Here is a 15,938-nt window from a genome sequence, read left to right as displayed (position 1 = left end):
AAATATTTATAAATTATTAATATTTATAAATAATACAATATATGAAAGGATCATTATTTAATTAATATTTCTTTTATTGTGTAAATTAAATTATATAAATTTTTAAAAAATAATATTAACGAGATTAAAATAGACTTTTGAATATCGCATATTTATTAAACTAGAAGATATAGCTAGAAATTGTACATAATTTGATCATATAATAAAAGATTTAATATAACCAAGTTATTCTTTCTGAATTAGAGCGATCCATCATTGACATAAAATCAGTACGTTCATTCATTAATACTTGTGTTAATTTTGCAGCAAAGGTTGGATTTGTTTTTATTTGTTGAAGTAACCATTCTATAGGAATTCTGAAATTAAATCATTTTATAATAATTATATTAAACAATTCGGTACAATTTATTATTTTTAATTATATTCATATTTTTTCATTGATATACGAAGATAATTTGATATAGTTAAATTAATAAAATAATTAAATATGTACCCCTGTGGAAAATAACGTAGAAGTATGGATAAAATTCGCTCATTTTTATTAATTTTTGGGACATCAATAATATTTTGTCTTTTTCCAAAACCATATGCTGTAGATATATATTCAGGTTTAAAACCTCGAATTACTCGTGGTCCTGCATGATGCTTTATGAAATGAGAATAATTATGATTTCTTGATGTAGCTATAACAGTCCCAATAGCAAAAGCCAAAACAATGATGATGCTCGTTCGCATATTTCCTGTATTAAAAAAAATTTATATTTATATTTATATATATATTTTATATTATTTATATTTGTAAAAATTATATAATAATTCTTATTTATTTTTTATTTCTTAAATATATAATTTATATATTTTTATTTATATATAAAATTTAAAATTATATACAAAATTTTTTTATAAAAGAAACAAATGGATTTAATAAAAACATAATTAATATAAAATAATTAATATGAAAATATAAATAATGGTTATACAAATATGATTTTATTAATTGAATTGAATAATTATAATATAATTATAATATAATATAATTATAATATTATCCATATGTTTCTTTTTCTTTTTTTTTTATTATTAAATTATAGGAACGAAATATTAAATTATATAAATTATATAAGTCAATAATTTTAAATTTAAGATTATAAAATGATTATAAGATTATAATAATATCAAAGAAGAGTACAAATTTAATATTAATATAATTTCATTCCTATTTTGTAATATTTAAAGCATAAATTATATCATTATAGATACGATGAACTTCTTATGAAATATATTAAATTGCAAAACTGAATTAAAATTCAAATTTATACATACCACGATTATAGATGAAACATAAAAATTATAATATAAATTATACTTATATGCATTTATATTTTCTAATTACTTACATCGAGTACATAATATTATTTCAAATATATATTTATATCTTTTAATAAGATTTTTTTTATTATTATACTTACATTGAAATATATATATACACATATTAAAATAGAAATAATATATTATGCAAAATAATATATATAATATATACACATATTAAAATAGAAATAATATATTATGCAAAATAATTACTAAAAGTATAATATGAAAATACATTATTATTCTCAATATTATTAAAGATATAATAAAGTATGTATGTATTTTTATATCACAACATTTATTTAAAATTTAAAAAATAAAATTTTAATTTTTTTATTATAAATAATAATATGTAACTGCACGTATGAGCAAGAAAGACTGAGCTCGAAATTTATCGCAGTCTCTTTTGTAGCGAATCACCAGCATCGCCGTTACAGCCGCCGCTGACGGCGTCAACAGCGTTCAAGCCGCCCATGTAACTATTAAACATATTATATAATTTTTTCGTTAAAGAATTTAATAAAATTTAAAATAATTTATAATATATTAGAAGAAAAATATTTTAATTTTATAAACTTTCTAATAATTACATAAATATTTTATTAAATATTTAAAATTTTGTTTTCTTTTAATTTACAAAGAAGAAAAGCGGCCGTCAACGTTTCTATTTGTAGTAACGGCCGTTTTAGCCGGCAAAAATCATTCAGATTATAACCGTTTATATTATTTATTTTATAAATAAGAAATATAATATAACATAGAATATATTATAAGATAATCATAAGTTTAGTTTGAATTTAAAAACAAATATTTTATAATATTTTAAAATAAAAATAAAGTAAAAATCATTTAATAAGCGCCGTAACGCCGCCGCTTGTAGCATGTTCAGCCGCCAATGCGTATATAAATTCTTATTGCAGATATGAGCATCTATACAATTTCATATTTGCATTTATTTGAATTTTGATGAAATTTATATTATAAGATTATATTAATATTAATAATATATGATAAATAATATTTCTATGATAAGAATTTTTCATAATTTTTCATTTAATTAATATCATTAATAATTTTTTATCTTCATTTTATTTTTAATAAAATATATGATAAAATATAAATAATTTGTTAATTATTATAATCTATTTAGAATATAATATATAAAATAATCGTAAATATTTTAATTGAAAATAACATATAATTTTATTTTAAAAATTAAAATGAAAATTAAAAAAAAATAAAAAAACTTAAAGAATTTCTTATTTTTGTACCTTAATGTTGCCAATTATAAAAGGATTATTGGAAAAATAATAATATTTAATAATTAATTTATATAAATAATATATTCAAATAAATTAAAAAATAATTATAGATTTTTATAATAATAGTAAAATTTTATTTTCCATTTTTAACAAAAACTAGTACAATTATCTATATGTAAAATACATTTACGTACAAAATATGAATCCACATGTGTATAGAAAATATATATAGAAAATAAATGACATTTATTTTTTTATTCTAATGTAATGTAAATTATTTTTAGTTAAAAAATTATATTACACTTTGTAAAATATATATATAAAATGTAAATACATGTACATGTAATTGTACATGTATGTACAAAATATAGATCCACATGTGAATATATGTACAAATTAAATGATATTTATTTTTTTATTCTAACGTAATGTAATTACGTTTTAATTAAAAAATTATATTATATTTAATTTTTATATTTTATTTAGATGTTTTCGCTTGGAAATGATCCATGATAATAATAGGAATTTCTTTAAGAATAAGTGATCGTGATATACCAGAATATTTTGTAAACAATTCTAAAATATGTAAAGTATTAGATACCTCTGATTCTCCATCACTTCCTGCTTTTACACTGTAATATGCAATAATATTAATATAATGATAATGAATATTTTTTATATTTTATATTATATGAAATTTATATACCTATCTGAAGTAACACACGAAAGAACGTATATACAAAGATATTTAACATAACGCGTCATTGCAGAAAAAGTACATTGACGTAAAACAGTTAATATTCCAATAACGAAAATTACAGCATCAAGAGGATCTTGAGATTTTTTACTCAAAAGACTTCCTGTGATCATTTTATAATTAGCATATAATTAATTTATGTTCTTTATATATTTATATAAATTAAAATTTTATGAATATTTAAATTTTTTACCTGTGTTTTTACAATAGTAAAGTTTAGGTAATTGTAATATAGTAAGTAAAAACATAATGAGAGCAATATTATTTATATTTGGCGATTTAATATAAATATTATTATGGGGATTACTTATACCAGCCCAATCTAATCTGATATTAAGTTCGCGTAGTAATTCTTTTTTTTCAATTTCACTGTGTTCATTATTATTTTGTTTATTAATTTCAAATAATATAGCTCTATAAATTATAAAAATATGAAGAATAAGAAGATTAATATAAGAAAAAAGTACTTTTTTAAGTATTTACGCATACATGTTTAATGTTTGTAGTGCTGCTTCCATATGCTTTGCTTCAAATTTACAAGCAGTGTTTAATTCATATGCTATTTTTTTCTTAAGAAGTTGATAATGCCCAATTTTTAATATCCATTCAAGTAATTGAGGACAAAATTTACTTGTTTGAGTAATAGAACTATGAAATTTTGATATATTACCTAAATACAAATATTTAATAAATGTTATTATTATTAAATGTTTATTATTATTATTATTATTATTATTTATAAGTAATGTAAATAATATATATTATAAAATAACAGTACCTTTAGGACCATCCACAGAATTCAATATTGTATCAAAATAATCAATTGTAGATGACCACGTTTTATTACGAATATTTTTTTCTATATAATGTATCATACTGTTTAGTTCAGTTATAATATAAAATGAAATAAGTTTGTCAAGACCTGTTAAACCGGGTGTACCAATTGCTTCCAATGTTTTTGAAAAAATTTTATAATTTAATACTTCTGTTTGCGTTTTAAGATCATACCAGGCAAGAGAATGTTCAATATAGATAGTTGTTCTAAAAATAATGATTATATATGATTATAATATTATTTAATAATTTTTTCGGATTATAGCTAAATTATAAATTTATATATTTAAAAAAACAAATAATTTATATTAAAAGATAAATGAAAATAATGATATTGAATGATATTGATATTGAGAAAAGATTACAATTTAAATATCTTTAAAAAAAAATATACCTAGGATCTGTAATTCGAAGTAATTCACGAGCAAGTCTACCGATAAAAGTAGTAATATTATTGTCTGAAATAGAAATATGTTTTTCTTCTTGGAAATATCTCCATGATTTTTCTGAAATCCAGGAAGAACCAATACATTCCTCTTCCACTGCATTATTTATAATATATGTTATCTAGAAATACAAAAGAATAAATCGTATATTATACATGAATTTATAATAGCATAAATGTATTAAATTTTTAAAAATTTACATACTTCTTCATGCCATATTTTTAAACTATTAATGTTTATATAATCTTGAATATACTGAAACGATTTGCGATAACCATCTATTATTGCTGCTAAATTATGAAGTTTTTGTAACAATGATATCTGGAATGACTTATTCTTAATTAATCATACATATTAGTAAAATATTTTAATAATAATCAGATTTAAATTAAAATTTACTTTTGATTTTGGTTCAAAAATAAGACCATTATCTAAAGCCAATGTTACTTTTTTCACAAGTTCTTGTCGTATTCCATCTTCCAAAAGACGATGAGAATCAACTCTTAACACACCTAATGGAACACTTCTTAAAGACAATACTCCCTTTGTAAATACTGATACAGCATATGTTAATTTAGCCATCTAAAATAATTCTTTATTATTATATATGAAAATATAATAACAAATTTAAATTCATTTTGAATTTCATTTAATTTATATTTTTAGGAAAAAGAAAATTAAAAAATATATATATATATACTTTTAATCTATCATCTAATTGTGCATAATCTTTTAATTTATCTTTTGGCAGTTTAGTAGGAATTTCTTTAAAAGCATTAGTCTCAAGATACACTATTTCAGCAAGTAAACCGAATACAGTTTCGGGTATTATTTGAAGAACGCGTCTCGCATATTTTTCTAATTCTCTGCTATAATATTGCGATACTGATGATAAATCTGCACTCCGTGCTTGATTTACTCTTAACAAAGGAGTTTCTAAAGCTGAAGCCATCTGAAATAAATTAAGCATAAATATTTGAATTTACAACAAAAAAAAGATAAAAAAAAATATACTAATATATAAATAAAATTAATTAAAAAAATATAAATAAATAAAATTTAATTAAAAACTGAAGTTAAAATTTACTTTTAAAAAAAGTGCTTTTAATTTTATCACAGTAGGAGGATTTTCTTTTATGCTAGCTTGCATAGTATCAATAAATGATTCCATTATATTCCATGCATAACAACAATCTGTCACTATATTCAAACTTATCATAGTATCTTCTGTTATGTTTCCTGTGCGTAACATATTATGCAATATTTCCCGTGTATCAGCTAAATATTGCGATATATGTAAATTATTTTCTAATTGATGAAATTCTGGAATCATTATATTTAAAATTCAATATAATGTCAACATATTATAATATGTTATTATAAATTAAAATTTAATTCAAAATAAAAAATTAAATCAATTTACAATATTTACCTTGTACTTCTTCTAATGCTTGCACCAACTGCACTATTTTTCTTGCATCTTCTTGTTGTAATGAATCAATATGTTTACTTATCTCTAAAAACCAAGCATGCAGATTTTGATTTCTTTCAATACCATCAAGTGATTTATTACCTCCAAATATTTGTGCAAGATCTGTTATACGTTCAACACATGTTTCTTTATCTCTGAGCCACTTAGTTTCTTTACCAAATAATAACTAGAAATTAAAAACAAATTTAATAAAACTTTTCCATATAATACAATGCAAAAACTATTAATCATACTTGTTTATATAAATGTTTAACACTTTGTTCAATCTGAGCAGTACTTAATAACAATTGAAGACAATGGGATATATTATATTTGCTTTCAGTTATTATCAATTGTTTAAGCATACGTGAACGTTTTGAATCTTCTAATGATATAGTTGACATTGTTGTATGTAAAAGTATCCAATGTAATGTTACATTGCATTCCCTTACTAATTTTACCAGAGAACCTATTGCATTCTCATCTAATGTCACTGCTAACTGTACTTCTTCTGTTTCAGATATTAATTTCTAAAATAAATTTTTAATATAATTATTAATATATATATATAAATCTATTTAATTATTTATTTATTAATTTATTATTTACAATCTATCTAATTACCTTCATTTTTTGACCATAGTTTTGTGCAATTACTTTTACATTTGATGATTCTAAAGTATTATTGAGAGCTGTTCTTGCTGCTTTATATGGTAACCACCAATCACATAAATTTATTACAATTCCCATATAAATACTGATTACCCAGTTATCAGGAAAAAATCTATCTACTATTTCCCTCATTATAGCTGTGTGAGTATGTAATATAATTGGTTTAAATGATAAAATTATAACTAACATTGATGCTTGATTAGAGAGAGCAGTACTACGATGTTCTGGATGTGGAAAAGCAAGGCTTTGATTATATATTTCATCAGAACGTAAACGTCCAATAATATGTTCAATTAAAGAATCATTTAATGATACTCTTCTGTAAAATTTTTTAAAGTAATATTGATATCATTATGAAATGAAAAAATTTTAAAAACTTACTTGAAATAGTCTTCAGGATAATTTACAGGTCGTTTATTAGAAATTTTAGAAAATCCTGTTGATCGCAATAACATACATACATCATCTACTCTTGTAGAAGATGAACGTTGAGCATTGTATCGATAATAGGATACAAGTAATCTCTCTCTTATACATCCTTCGAAATGATAATCAACCAAAAGTAACATAACTCCATATAAATATACTGCTTCACACTATTAACATAACAATAGCTTTTATTTTTTAAATTTAAACATAATTATTTTAATAAACTAATAAATATTTCAAAAATTTTGATATAAATAATATATAATAATTACAATATGATTATTATTAAATTTGTAATATTTTATAATATTAATTATTTATAATTTTTATTAATATTTTTTTATTAATTGTTTTAAATAAAACAAACTACTATTATCAAACTATTAAATAAAAAGATTTAATACTTAATATAAGATTAATAAAAAAAATATAATAAAAAAATATAAAAGTATAAAAAATAAAATTTATAATATATTGAAAAAGATTATATATTCTATTTTCAATTATTTATTATTTAATTTAGATTATTTAATTAATAAATAATAAGAAGTAGTATAATACAAATTCTATTCATTTCTAATTAAAAAAATAAAAATATAAAAATATAAAAAATATAAAAAATACTTAAACTATATAATAATACCATTAATTGTCTTCCTTCTTCATTAAGCATAATAGTATCTATAGATTGGTGAATATACATTCCATCTCCTAATTCATCTACATAAAGATTCAAATCTGTTATATATTTGTGCACACTTTCAAAAGCTAAATAAAATCTTGAAATTATATCAGAAAAATTGTTTCGTAATTCTTCATCTGTTTCTTGAAGTATCTACAAAATATGTTTTGTAATTAAAAGAATTTCAAATAAAAAACTTTATAATAGAAATAAAAATAAATTATATAAAAAAAATAAAATATATAAAAAAATAGATTATTATTATTAAACTTATGTTCAATTAAATTTCATTCAAAAATAAAAGTAAATATTAAATTACATATTTATAGTCAATCATATTTTTAAGATTTAATTTGTACTTACTGGATCATTTTCTATTTTTTGTTCATAAGTACTAACAGATTTAAAATATATAAAATCAATTATAATAGATCCATATTTTTGTACAATTGGTTTTGAATCCAAACTGTAAAATAAAAAAAAACGTAAAATACTTGTATAATATATTTATAATTACATACAATGCCTATATAATGTCTATATAGGCAATACTATATCATTTTAAAATTATTAAAATAATTATTATTAACATTTCTATGAATAATAATATTTATTTTATCAATAAAATATATTTTATACTTAGGTATAAATAGGGTATAAATAACCTAAATACAGGTGGTACATAGTCCTTTAATCTCATTAATTCTGCTATAATAGCATTTCCACGAGATACCAATCGTAATAAATTTTGCGCACAAATATTATTAGATGTCAAAAAATCACTCATTTTGCATTTATTTATTTTAATAAAAGCAATTGATAATTCATAGACATCGTTCTAGCAGTAAATGTCAACAATCTCGTTATGAAAGGATTAAGAAAAACTATCAATAAATTGATATAAAATATATTTAAATTTAATGCAAATTAATTAAATTATAAATTATTAATAAAAAAATAATTTCATTGAAATATTTTTAAAAAACTCTATTGATAATATATATTTCATGAATTCAAAAAATATCTAACATCGATAACATAACGTAAAAAAACAGTTTAAAATGCATAAAAATAAAAAATATTTTATTAAATATTAAATATCATTTATTAAATAAATAAATAAGTGTTTTATGTTTAATATTATACTATTATACTAAAGGATTATTAGTTTTATCAATATAAAAATATTATATTTTTAAAATGTAAAATATACTTTTTTTTTTAATTCTATTAACTTTTATAATTTTATTTAAACTTTTATAATTATTTTATGTTATATTTTTTATGATGAAAAGTACTTTATATTGTTGTATTCTATTTTCTATATCATTATAGCAAAACTTTTACATTTTATTTATTATATATATTTAAAATATATTAATTTTTTAATTCAATATATATTCTAATTTATTATTAAAATGATATAATATTATGTATTTCAAAACATATTATTATATAAAGAATAAATATTTTTGTAATTATAAATTATGTTACCATATAAATAGAATACTTAGTTTATGATATAAGGATCAATAATAATATAACCTAAAATATAAACAATATATAAGTGTACTATTTATTTACAAATTAAATTAATTTTATTTCATGAAATAAATATAATTCAAACATCCAAACAAAATAAAAGAAATATAAATTGCAAAATATAATTAAAAAAAATATATTAAAATTGTTTAAAAAAATTTGATTCGATAACTATATTTAATTATATGATTATAATTTTTTAAATATGTTTTATAGAAATGTATCAAATTCTATTTGTAAATTACGAAAATTTGTTTATCAATCATTGATACAAAATTCTAAATATAAAAATCCTATTTTTTGTAAATCTTTTCATTCTTCAACCAAATATCTATTTCAAATAAAAAATACAAGGTATAACTTTATATTAAATATTTATATAAAAAGTACTAGTTTTCAAATTATTTTGTTATAAAATGTTTAAATACTATTTCAATATATATATATACACATAATGATATTAAATTTTTAATATATTTTTTTATATTATATATATAATAAAATATAAAATAATATTATTATATTTGTTTTAGATATAGACAAAACGAAAAACAAAAAAATATAAATATATCAAATATAAATACAAATATACAAAATAATGTAATATTGTATAAGAATAATTCCAAGAAAGATTTTATTTTATTAAAAATGATTTTTTATGGATGGTGTATTTGTAATATAGTATTGATATTAAATACTTATAACCCAAAATATATGTCAACATTATTTGAAAATATATCTTGGATTGAATATATTGAAAAAAATGGACTAAATATTATATATTTTGCATATTCTATAATTTTTGGTAATTAATATTTATAACACATAAATTTCTTATGTTTAAAATTTATTGTAATGTATTAAAAATTTATTTATATGTCTATTTTAATAATCAGGGCCTCTTGCTGCTATATTAATCTATATATTAAATCATAGATTTATAAAATACATTATTTTACATAAAGGTGGTAATAATGTATCGATAATTACTAATCATATATTAAAAAATAATTATACTATGACACTTCCTATTAATAAGGTATATATTTTTATTTAAATTTATTATTAATAAAAATAATATTATTTTTATTATATTTTAGATTATTTTTATAACTCAAAATATTTTATATTTTTTTATTTTTTTATACAATATATATTTCATTAAATAAATACAGTTTCTATATTATATTTTTTTATTTTCAAGATAAAAGTTAAATTTGCAAGAGATGAAATGATAAGTTATTTACCTATGAAAATTCAAGGCACAATGTTTTATTATATTATTGATAGCAAAGGAAAGTTTTTAAATGAAAAATTATTTGATTACACAGTTGGAAAAGCAAAAGATTGGTAGAAGTATTGTATTATATATATTGTATATATGTTATAAATAAATTATTATGAATTAAATATGTATTATATGAATTAAATAAATGAATTGAATATATAATAATTATTTAATTTATACATTTTTTTATTTTTATTATTTCATATATAATAAAAAATTGTTGGAATATGGTTTTAAAAATATGGTTTTTAAAATAATGATATAAATCTTATAAATTTATAATATGTATATAAAATAAATAATAATTATTATTCTATACATATAATTAAATTTTCATTATGTTAATACAGTAGATATATATATATATATATAAATATACATTTTTTGTTTTGAAATTTATGAATTATGTATACAATATTATATAAACACATTTACATTATATATATATTGCTTTCAATATCTTTGTTTGTCATAATATTTACATGAGTATTTGCTTAAACGATCACTATATCCATCATCATGATATTTATCTTCTGCTTTATAATATACTTCAGGTGTGGATCCTACATGTCCTTGCCAATATTTTGTCCAATAAAAATCTTCTGGATTAATATCATGTGGATGTTTTGCATTTCGAAATACATGTACACAATATATAAGACTTCCTATCAATGTTAAGAATCCAAACACAAGAAACACTATTCCCAAAATCCTAAAAAAAAATCCAAAATTTTTTTGTATCATATTAATATAGTATTTTTTGATATTATATATTAATATTATATTATTAATTTTTTTTATATATGTATATATATATATATAATTAAACATTATTCAAATTTATAATACTATTTTACATAAATTGGAGAAATAGTAAAAGAAATAAATTACTTTTTTAAACATATACTTACCAAACTATCAATGGTTGAAAAAATTGAATGACTATAACAAAACCTAATGTAACAAGAATCAAACCAAGATTAAGAAGTAACATGAGACAGCAAATTCCTTTAGTATTTGGACAAAAAGGATTTGGTGTTGACATGGTTTCTATAATAATACCATCTTTTCTGTGTGTGTGAGATTTTGTAGAACCATAACTACAATGACTAGGTGCACGATGTCCTAATCTTGAACTTGGTGTTAGACTGTGGTGGCTATTGATTAAATAATAAGTTTTATAATAAATATATATACATAAAACATTACACTTTATAAATCACATTTATAACCTTATATCTGAAGTTGCTCTATATGCAGCACTTGTAACATATATATCTGAGCCATTGTCGTATATGCTACTATGTGAAGTACTTTTTCTAAGAGGATGAAGACTGTGTCTTGAAGATCCTGATAATATTGAACCACGGTTGTTATGTATATTTTGTGAATGTCTTCCTTCTTCTTTTTCATATTTTTCTGAATGATTCTTCTTCATTGATTTTACCTATAAAATTTAATTATATATATCTATTTAATGTTATAGTATATAATAAATAATATGAAATTTATATATATATATATTATAAATTAAATAAATTATTATATAGATACATATTATATATTAATAATACATATATGTATATTAAAACAAATTATATTTTTATATATAACAAAATATTTATATCAATATATTATTAAAATTAATTAATATATTAATAAAATTATATATTTACAATTAAAGATATAAATTATATATTGTAAATATTACCATTGTAGTATGATCAGCAGATACAACATATTCAGATACTGTATGATCTGATGAAGCACGATGGCTATCATTTTCATCTGTTAAATATTCTTTATTTATATTACTATGATATCCTAAACATCTTGAACTATTTGTCATTGTGATATTTATGTTTGTACAATTTAACTAAAAAAAAAAAAATCTTAAGAAATGATTTAGTATATTACTTTATTATTAATAAATAAAAATAAGTACAAAATTAATTATATTAATTAAAAAAAATATATAAAAAATTAAAAAATACATGTATTAATAAGCAGGTACACAATGCTTAAAGTCTTTGAAAATTAAATATTAAAGGAAATAGAATTTACAAAATTAAAACTTACTTAATAAATAATAAGTAATATAAAATAATATAAATTTCAAATAATCTTGATTTTATATTTAGATATTATGTGTAGCATTACCTGTAAAAATTATTATATGATAAAAAATGTTTATTAAAAACGTTTTTTCAAAATTATTATATTATCTCATTTTTTTATTAATATGTATCATGGAATAATATATTATAATTATTATTGATACAATGATACAATTATATTGATATAATGAATGTAAATATTGAATTTTTTAAAAATAATATAATGATGATAATATAGAAGTATTCTTCCTTACATATATAATATATAATATAATATAATAAATATATAATATATAAAATCACTTAATTGTAAGAATTAGAATTTTAGAATTTTTTAATTATTTGTTTCAATTCATTTGTTACGGTATTGAAATCCTAATTTAGTAACATGATGTCATTTGACAAGATCATATGCATTTTCAATCAATAATATAATGATTTAAAATGCAATTTTTATTTTTGCTCTAAATATTTTTTCATTCTTTAATTTACAATTTTTTTGATGATTAATATATACTTTTAATACTTTATATCAATGTTTAAATTTCTATAATTCGAAAATAATTTTAATTAAATAGATAAAATTAAAAAAATTAAAATTAAATAAAAAATATATTTTTATTATATTAGAGAAATATATATATTTCAAAATTTTAATATATATATTATTTATTAAGTGTAACGAATCATATGGTGCAATTTTGTATATTACGAAAATTTTGAAGGATAATATTAAAATTTACCTGCGCAAGCGCCATAAATCGTGTCATCTTAGAACCAAACGCATATTGCTAATATTCAATAATTTATTTAACATATATAAAGATAAGAATTATATTTAATTAAAAAATACATATAGAAAAACAATATAATTATTATAATATAATTATTATATAAATTACATATTTTAATAAATCGTATTTAGTAAAACTGATCTTTATAAATATCATACCTGAAGTATTCATGACGAACAAGCTTGTTAAAGATTAAAAATTTTATGTATAGAATCAAAATTTAGATTTCATGTAATTATTGTATAATTATAAATTTTTATTTATATAAAAATTTTTTGTTTCATTAAAAAATATTAATCAAATATAAAATAATATTGATACATAGTGATTTTAGAAATAGTATGATATTAATAATATTATTTAATATATTATAACAAAACACTTTATTAAAAAATTTAAGTATTAAAATATATATATGAAATGATTTTAAATGATCTAATTTAAAAGTTACTGATTTATTCACTTTCGATAAGTATAGATAAAATATAACTGTGCACGTTACTGTAGCTTTCACATTAGTGTGAAGATTCTGAGCGAAAGGTGTATTTATTGCACCTTGGTAAATGAAAACACTTCGTGACGCCTTTAAAAGGCAAGGCAAAAAGCCGTCTTGTTTTTCTTCAATATTATTTTTTATTATTACAAAACATGTTTTATATTTCAATTAATAAATGATTTTTTAAGTTCTACTTTTTTTATCGTAAAAATTAATTATTATAGATGATATTAAGGTAACAATATTTTATTATTTTATTTATTAAATAATACACATATATATACATGTCTGCGTATACATATTTTTACTATAATTTCAATTTTTATAACATATTCGATTTATTATATATTATATAATTATTTTATTAAAACATTTTTGTAAATTATAATGAGTATTAATTAATATGAATAATATTTATTAATTTATATAATTTCTTGTATTATATATTACTAATTTATATATATGATTATAATATTATAAAACGATAATCTATAATTTATTTAAAAAAATATTTATATGAAATATTTATATTTTATAGATTATTAGATATCTATAAATAATATATCAAAATTTCTAGATATTTGATAATATTCTATATAACTTTAGATCTCTTGGTGTTAGATTTATCATTAATATTTATAAATAAATTTCAATTAGGATTTTTAAATTATAATCAGTTACATATCATATCACTTGCGCATGCGTTAAAAATAATGTCTTATAAACTCCGCGCCAAAACTAAAATCTTTGTTTGGATTTATACATGTTACTAGATGTATGATTTGGAGTAAATTATTGGCGAATTTTTTAAATAGATAAATAATTTCTTATTAATTATAAAAATATTACAACTCTATTATTTGTACATGGAGGGTTTGAAATGTCCCAACACGGTGCTGCTTTACAAGCATATAATCAAGAACTTGTAAAGTGTAAGAAATATTTATATAACCTAACATTTATTTATTTATAATTGATATCACTATAAAAGATTTTTATTTATTATTAATAATTTTATAATATTTTTAAATATATTTAAATATAAAATATAAATTTTCATTAGTGTTTATAAATTTATAGGTTATGAATTTATATATTTGAATATTATTTTGTTAACTATTAACTTTGTTTAGGTTTAGAAGAAATGAAATTAAGACGTACAGAATTACAAGCAGAAATTGAATCTCAAGAAGAAGAAAAAAATTATTTGCAAAGAGAAATAGAAAAATTATCTTATAAATTAACACGCTTAAATGACAGTTTAACTAAAAGAATAGCTGTCAGAAATGAATATGATAGAACTATTGCAGATACAGAAACAGCATATATAAAGGTATATTTTTTTATATTTTAAGGAAAAACTAGATTTATAATTTGTTATATATATATATGTAATAATTTATTATCATAAAAATTTTTATGAATTTATTACAATTGCAGATTTTGGAAAGTTCACAACTTCTATTAAATATGATCAAGAGAGAAGCTACAAATTTAGATCAAACATTACTTAAAACTAATATGGATAAACAACAAAGTCAGTAATAAATGCAAAATAAAAATTAAAATGGGTAATATTGAATTTATAAATTAAAAAAAAAAATTTTTAATCATATATTTAAGGTCACATATATCTTATTAAGTTTATAGTTGTAAACAGAGGAAGTTATTATAACAATTTTATAATAATAAATATAAAATTGTAAATATTTTAAACATTTGCAATATAGTTTCTAAAATTTTAAAATTTTTTATTTATATAATACTATGTTTTATTTCT

The 15,938-nt window shown here is 18.5% G+C and overlaps 4 protein-coding genes and 1 long non-coding RNA gene across 14 annotated transcripts; 2 read left to right on the top strand and 3 right to left on the bottom strand.

Moving 5' to 3' along the window:
• Nucleotides 1–130: 130 nt before the first annotated feature.
• On the bottom strand, nt 131–1,816 carry LOC105734831 (allatotropin). 2 transcript variants are annotated; one of them, XM_012483567.3, is made up of 3 exons: nt 1,470–1,816; nt 494–740; nt 131–356 (listed from the first exon to the last, which is right to left on the bottom strand). In XM_012483567.3, exons 2-3 carry the CDS (start codon nt 733–735, stop codon nt 212–214), a joined length of 387 nt encoding a protein of 128 aa, XP_012339021.2. In that variant the 5' UTR covers nt 736–740; nt 1,470–1,816; the 3' UTR covers nt 131–211. The 2 variants fall into 2 exon arrangements, with proteins under 2 accessions (XP_012339021.2, XP_086766656.1); XM_086910530.1 differs by lacking the exon at nt 1,470–1,816 and adding an exon at nt 1,324–1,453.
• A 925-nt stretch (nt 1,817–2,741) lies between these two features.
• Nucleotides 2,742–8,720, bottom strand: Strump (WASH complex subunit strump). 6 transcript variants are annotated; one of them, XM_086910524.1, is made up of 18 exons: nt 8,587–8,720; nt 8,285–8,387; nt 7,883–8,074; nt 7,192–7,406; nt 6,763–7,129; nt 6,393–6,668; nt 6,241–6,325; nt 6,100–6,183; nt 5,755–5,990; nt 5,368–5,619; nt 5,067–5,249; nt 4,872–4,997; nt 4,616–4,788; nt 4,166–4,428; nt 3,877–4,057; nt 3,581–3,801; nt 3,337–3,490; nt 2,742–3,262 (listed from the first exon to the last, which is right to left on the bottom strand). In XM_086910524.1, exons 1-18 carry the CDS (start codon nt 8,706–8,708, stop codon nt 3,109–3,111), a joined length of 3,387 nt encoding a protein of 1,128 aa, XP_086766650.1. In that variant the 5' UTR covers nt 8,709–8,720; the 3' UTR covers nt 2,742–3,108. The 6 variants fall into 6 exon arrangements, 4 of the variants coding, with proteins under 4 accessions (XP_086766650.1, XP_086766652.1, XP_086766648.1 ...); XM_086910526.1 differs by having other exon boundaries at nt 8,561–8,645; XM_086910522.1 differs by having other exon boundaries at nt 6,100–6,325.
• Nucleotides 8,721–8,750: 30 nt separating this feature from the next.
• LOC100868832 (uncharacterized) lies at nt 8,751–10,916 on the top strand. The gene is made up of 4 exons (XR_015292683.1): nt 8,751–9,817; nt 9,997–10,268; nt 10,360–10,502; nt 10,668–10,916. It is a non-coding gene; the product is annotated as an uncharacterized LOC100868832 (long non-coding RNA).
• Nucleotides 10,917–10,919: 3 nt separating this feature from the next.
• LOC100864273 (uncharacterized) lies at nt 10,920–14,418 on the bottom strand. Of its 4 annotated transcripts, XM_086910528.1 has the most exons (7): nt 13,821–14,233; nt 13,612–13,659; nt 12,831–12,911; nt 12,463–12,627; nt 11,984–12,198; nt 11,663–11,908; nt 10,920–11,463 (listed from the first exon to the last, which is right to left on the bottom strand). In XM_086910528.1, the coding sequence occupies exons 4-7, from the start codon at nt 12,598–12,600 to the stop codon at nt 11,205–11,207; spliced, it is 858 nt and encodes a 285-aa protein (XP_086766654.1). In that variant the 5' UTR covers nt 12,601–12,627; nt 12,831–12,911; nt 13,612–13,659; nt 13,821–14,233; the 3' UTR covers nt 10,920–11,204. The 4 variants fall into 4 exon arrangements, with proteins under 4 accessions (XP_086766654.1, XP_086766653.1, XP_031770966.1 ...); XM_086910527.1 differs by having other exon boundaries at nt 13,612–14,418; XM_031915106.2 differs by lacking the exon at nt 13,612–13,659 and having other exon boundaries at nt 13,821–14,269.
• On the top strand, nt 14,402–15,874 carry LOC100869063 (microtubule nucleation factor SSNA1). Its single transcript, XM_003691560.4, has 3 exons — nt 14,402–15,090; nt 15,292–15,491; nt 15,599–15,874. The coding sequence occupies exons 1-3, from the start codon at nt 15,039–15,041 to the stop codon at nt 15,701–15,703; spliced, it is 357 nt and encodes a 118-aa protein (XP_003691608.1). The 5' UTR covers nt 14,402–15,038; the 3' UTR covers nt 15,704–15,874.
• The last annotated feature ends 64 nt before the right edge of the window (nt 15,875–15,938 follow it).

The sequence above is a fragment of the Apis florea genome, unplaced genomic scaffold (genome assembly GCF_048593485.1).
Source record: "Apis florea isolate Af1SG1 unplaced genomic scaffold, ASM4859348v1 contig_3193_pilon, whole genome shotgun sequence".
Lineage (NCBI taxonomy): Eukaryota > Metazoa > Arthropoda > Insecta > Hymenoptera > Apidae > Apis > Apis florea.
The sequence above is the reverse complement of the archived record's forward strand: the minus strand, read 5'-3'. Positions and strand labels throughout refer to the sequence as shown.